The sequence below is a fragment of the Macrobrachium nipponense genome, chromosome 24 (genome assembly GCF_015104395.2).
Source record: "Macrobrachium nipponense isolate FS-2020 chromosome 24, ASM1510439v2, whole genome shotgun sequence".
Lineage (NCBI taxonomy): Eukaryota > Metazoa > Arthropoda > Malacostraca > Decapoda > Palaemonidae > Macrobrachium > Macrobrachium nipponense.
The window spans coordinates 27,513,158-27,518,477 of NC_061091.1; the positions used below are offsets into that span (position 1 = coordinate 27,513,158).

At 39.6% G+C, this 5,320-nt stretch overlaps 1 protein-coding gene across 1 annotated transcript in view; it reads right to left on the minus strand.

The window, feature by feature from the left end:
- Positions 1-2,756: 2,756 nt before the first annotated feature.
- The window catches only part of LOC135205538 (uncharacterized), a 33,418-nt gene continuing 30,854 nt past the window's right edge, over positions 2,757-5,320 (minus strand). Inside the window, exons 2-3 of the mRNA XM_064236295.1 lie at positions 4,204-4,709; positions 2,757-3,772 (exon numbers count right to left, since the gene is read on the minus strand). Coding sequence (XP_064092365.1) covers positions 3,409-3,772; positions 4,204-4,709 — 870 coding nt within the window. The 3' untranslated portion in view covers positions 2,757-3,408. The remainder of the gene's footprint in view (positions 3,773-4,203; positions 4,710-5,320) is intronic.

The following is a 5,320-nucleotide window of genomic DNA, read 5'->3' on the forward strand; positions in this document are numbered from 1 at the left end:
ATATATGACAGATTTCACTGTTATGAAACATATTATGGCCTTAGTGTATTCGATAACCGTGTTTTCGCATTGAAATAAAAGATAAATATGGAGCATGCTAGGTTGCCAGTTTGTGAATTTTGAACGAAATACTTTGGAGTCATGTCGCATGAGATTTGAGCATCACTGTACATGTATATATATATATATATATATATATATATATATATATATATATATATATATATACTATATATACATATATATATATATATATATATATATATATATATATATATATATATATATATCTCTCTCTCTCTCTCTCTCTCTCTCTCGTCTCTCTCTCTCTCTCATCTCTCTCTCTCTCTATATTATATATATATATATATATATATATATATATATATATATATATATATATATATATAATATATATATATATATATATTTACGTATATATATATATATATATTTACGTATAATATATATATATATAATATATATATATATATGTATGTATATGTATATATACGGGCTTCGATAAAAATTAGCCTTACGAACGACCGTAAATCGTGGGGTAATGTTGAAATGAATTCATTTGTTCGATCGTAAGTTCATGAGAATTTTGTTCTGTATTATTGATATATAATATCCTTCTTTCAGTAGACTAGAGTGAACCCGTGATGGTCCCAAAGGCAAGTCAGCCTTGCGAGAGAGTTACAAGGAGTTACAAGGATGAGGATGTCTCAAAGACTTGTTAGTCCATCCGAGGAGACAACATGTGCTCACTGATCTCTAGTGTCCTAATGACTGTCTATCTTTCTTTTAAACTCTTCCAAACTGTTGCTGTTTACAATTTCTGGTGGCAGCTTATTCCTTGTGTCACATATCTTGTATATAAAGAAGTTCCCACAATGGGATGTGTTGTATCTCTTCAGTTCTAGTTTCCATCCATTATATCTTGTCTGGTTTTCGTTTAATGCAAATAGGTTACTGTCTACTTTTGTTATGCCTTTCAGTATTTTAAATATTAATATTGTTGTCCTCGCAGTCGTCGTGTTTCTTAGCAGTACATGTTCAGGCTCTCTAATCGTCTTTGGTAACCTATTTGCCTGATGGACAGAATTAACTTTGTGGCTCTTGCTTGTAACCCTTCTAATCTATTTATGTCCTTTCTTTGATGTGTGGAGCTGCAGCACCGTTTCCTTGTTTCTGTATCTGAACTGCCTCTTTATGTATCCCACTAGTTTCTGTGCCTTCTTTTCAGCTCTTATGCACTGTTTTGTGGATTTTAAATCCTTGGTAATAATGACTCCAAGCAGCATGTAGTTTGCATGAGTGTTGTTTGTTCCTATTTGCAACACTTTACACTTATCCGAGTTAAAAGGCATTTGCCAACTTTTTGACCAATCTCCTATTTTCAATAGATCATTTCTTAAACCTTCCACTGTATCTGGGTCCGCTGCATTTACACCCAGTTTGGTGTCATCAGCAAACCTGGCTATCCTGCTAGTTAAGCATGCATCAATGGCATTAATGTAGATAAAAAAAAAAAAGAGAGGGCCAAGGACAGAACCCTGAGGAACTCCGCTTGTCACATCTTCCCATTCTGATTCTTCACCATTTATTATAACTCACTGTTTTCTATAAGTTAGCCAGGCTTCGATCCAGTCTGCTATTTCTCCTACAATTCCTAAAGCTTTAACTTTTGTCATTAGTTTCTTGTGTGGAACTTTGTCAAAGGCATTTTGGAAATCTAAGTAGAGTATATCTATTGCTCTACTACTGTCGTAAATACCAAGCATGTTATGAAAAAACTCCAAGAGGTTTGATAGGCAGGATCTGTTTTGTCTGAAACTGTGTTAGCTGTTTAACAAGTTTTTTCTATCAATGAGAGAGAGAGAGAGAGAGAGAGAGAGAGAGAGAGAGAGAGAGAGAGAGAGAGAGAGAGAGAGAGCCTAAAGGAAAAGGTGATAAATGAATAATAAATAAATTCGAGGGTATAGAAAATATAATCAGTACTTCAGGAGTCGTCAGCAGAGAGAGAGAGAGAGAGAGAGAGAGAGAGAGAGAGAGAGAGAGAGAGAGAGAGAGAGAGAGAGAGAGCAGGAATGAATGTGCTTCTCATTTAACCATCTAGAGATCAGAAGATTCCATAACTGAACAGGGAAAGCTGCGCCACATTTTAGTTGTAAGCCAAGACCGTGACAAAATATACCTCCATCTTGCATGCATGGAACAATGACTTCCCCCATTTTGTCCGATTTCTCGTGGGACCTCAAGGAATCTCTGGCTGGCTCCGAGTTGGGTATTACCTTGCCCTAACGACCTTTTTTTTTTGCACTATTCCTTACCCACACAAAAATTTAGGCGTAGGATTTGATACTTTAAATATCAGATCTAAACAACCCTTTGCCATCATGTATTCTTGTTCGTAAGAGGCTTCTATCGTACAGGACTTCATACTTGCGCAGAAATATCGGCGTAGGATTAAATATCAGAGCTAAGGAGGTCTTATGCCAACCGGTACTCTTACTTCATACTTGCGCAGAAATATCGGCGTAGGATTAAATATCAGAGCTAAGGAGGTCTTATGCCAACCGGTACTCTTACTTAGAGGAGGACCGTAAGTGAAGGTAAGGCCCTGAATCTTAAAAAAAAAAGAAAGGGAGGGGGATGTGTACCTTTGGACTTATCTAACCAACCGTATTTCTAAGGGAGTAAAAGAAGCATTGAAAAAATACTTTGAAAATATGTCATTGAAACAAATTCAGTAACAACTTGACACTTTATTCAAAATTCTTCATGTTTTGCAATATCCAATTAACATATACAGTAACTGACATGTGTCTGATAACAACGACTGCAATGAGAGAGAGAGAGAGAGAGAGAGAGAGAGAGAGAGAGAGAGAGAGAGAGAGAGAGAGAGAGAGATTATTTAGCCCATTCCCGAAAATGACCAGCATAAACATATATACGTATATTTAACATAAACTACAAAGATCTTGTTTTTCCTTCGAACAATATAATCGTAGCGTCCCAACTTTTTCAGTTTTCTCATGGTCACTTTCTCTTTTGTTTACGGATTGTGTTCTTATTTTATTTGAAGAATGTGTGATAATTCTCTTACATTTGTACCGTCAAGAGCGTAAATCACATATCACAGTAAATTATAATCACACGAGACGTGACTGAATAAAAGAATTTCGACTAACGTAATCACATAACGGTGTTGAAGTCCATTTCAGCCCTTAGTTAACTAAGATGACGAAGGGTTCTTCGTCTGTTTCTTCCTGAAGAAGGAAAACATTTACTGATCATTTAGGCATAATCACACAACATAATTTATGTCCTTTCAGCCATTACCAGACTAAAATGACGAAGAGGGGCACCTCTACTGTTTCCTCCTGTAGACGGGAAAAACATTTACTGATCATCGTCGAAGAATTCAGACCTCTCCCATAGAGGCCTCTGCCTCGGCAGGAGCGGCATAGGAGGACGATTTAGTGGTGAGAAGTCACTCGGAAATTGACGTCTGGTGTCCCGTCGGAGCTGCACGTGAGATGATATATCCTCCCGAGGGGTCAACTGCCCTTGGAAAGATGGCCCCACGGTGCTCCTCCTGCGCCTTCTCTGGTGGAGGTCGAGCTTCGGAAGAGTGTCCTCGAAGTATCCGAAGCCGGGGAAGTCCTTGAAGTAAGGGTCCAGATCGTATCCGGAGAAGAGGAAGTGTTCGTCTCCTGGGATGTCGTTATGATGGTCTGCGCCCATGGCGTCCGCGATCAGCTCTCTGGAGGAAGAAGAAGAAGTAGTAGAACAAAGAGGAGGAGGAGGAGGAGGAGGAGGAGGAGGAGGAGGAGGAGGAGGAGGAGGAGGAGGAGGAGGAGGAGGAAAACGATTTATTATACTTCTTCAGTATTAAAAACAGAGGAAATTGATTCCTCACATTAATTTAATATTAAAAACAGGAAAATAATTCATCATATCTCTTCAACATAAATAACAGATGAAAATAAACCATAATACTCATAAATCATTACACTCCTCCAGTGTTAATAGCAGAGGAAAATGAGTAGTTACACTCAAAAACCATTATACGTCTTTAGATATTGGAAACAGAAGAAAATATGATTCATTATACTCCTTGAATATCAAAAACAGTGGGAACTCAATCATTATATTTTTTAAATATCAAAAACAGAAGAAAACGGTTCATTATACCCATGGGCAGCAGCGACCAACTTCCCGCCGTCTTTATCACCACCAGGGAGCAGAAACGGGTCATGACCCAGGCTGACGCCATGGAATCCAGGCGCCGGACCCAATGGACCCGGCCCGGGCCGGATCGGGTGGACACTGGTCACCGACTCCGACTCGTGCGCGACGGGAGGAACCCTGGGCTCGTGGATCAGGTGAGGTGGAGCCAGGATCGGCTCGCCCTTGGGAGACCTGAAGAGGAAGTTCGCAGGATTCTCGTGGAAGGGGACTGGGAATGGGGGCTGGAATCCCAGGGAATTCGGGTGGGCCACTTCGTAGCGCTTCAGGGGCCTTCTGTGCTGCGTCAAGTGTAGGAGAATGTCGGAGGGGTCCTCCAGGATGGCTATTGGGGTCTCCAAGTGCGGGTATCCTCTGTACGGGTCGTACGTTAGGAAGTCCCTAGGGATGGGAGGGTGGCCTAAGAAGTTACAAAGGGAAGGCCTTGGCGCCAACATAAATAGGCCCACTATCTGCAAAGATAAACATTGGGAGGTTAGGTAACGTTACGATAACTGTAAACTGTTTTCAGCCTTGCGGATAAACATGAACGCATCATAGAGAAATTCGCAGAAATTCACTGGAAGTTTCAAGTTCCAATACTAAAAATATATTGTGACCTTGTTTTGGTACACTGAATTTGCTAAATTCATTCGAAGAGAAGGCGCTAATCGATAATTCAGTATCTAGATTATTATTATTATTATTATTATTATTATTATTATTATTATTATTTTTTTTTTTTTGCTCTATCACAGTCCTCCAATTCGACTGGGTGGTATTTATAGTGTGGGGTTCCGGGTTGCATCCTGCCTCCTTAGGAGTCCATCACTTTTCTTACTATGTGTGCCGTTTCTAGGATCACACTCTTCTGCATGAGTCCTGGAGCTACTTCAGCCTCTAGTTTTTCTAGATTCCTTTTCAGGGATCTTGGGATCGTGCCTAGTGCTCCTATGATTATGGGTACGATTTCCACTGGCATATCCCATATCCTTCTTATTTCTATTTTCAGATCTTGATACTTATCCATTTTTTCCCTCTCTTTCTCTTCAACTCTGGTGTCCCATGGTATTGCGACATCAAT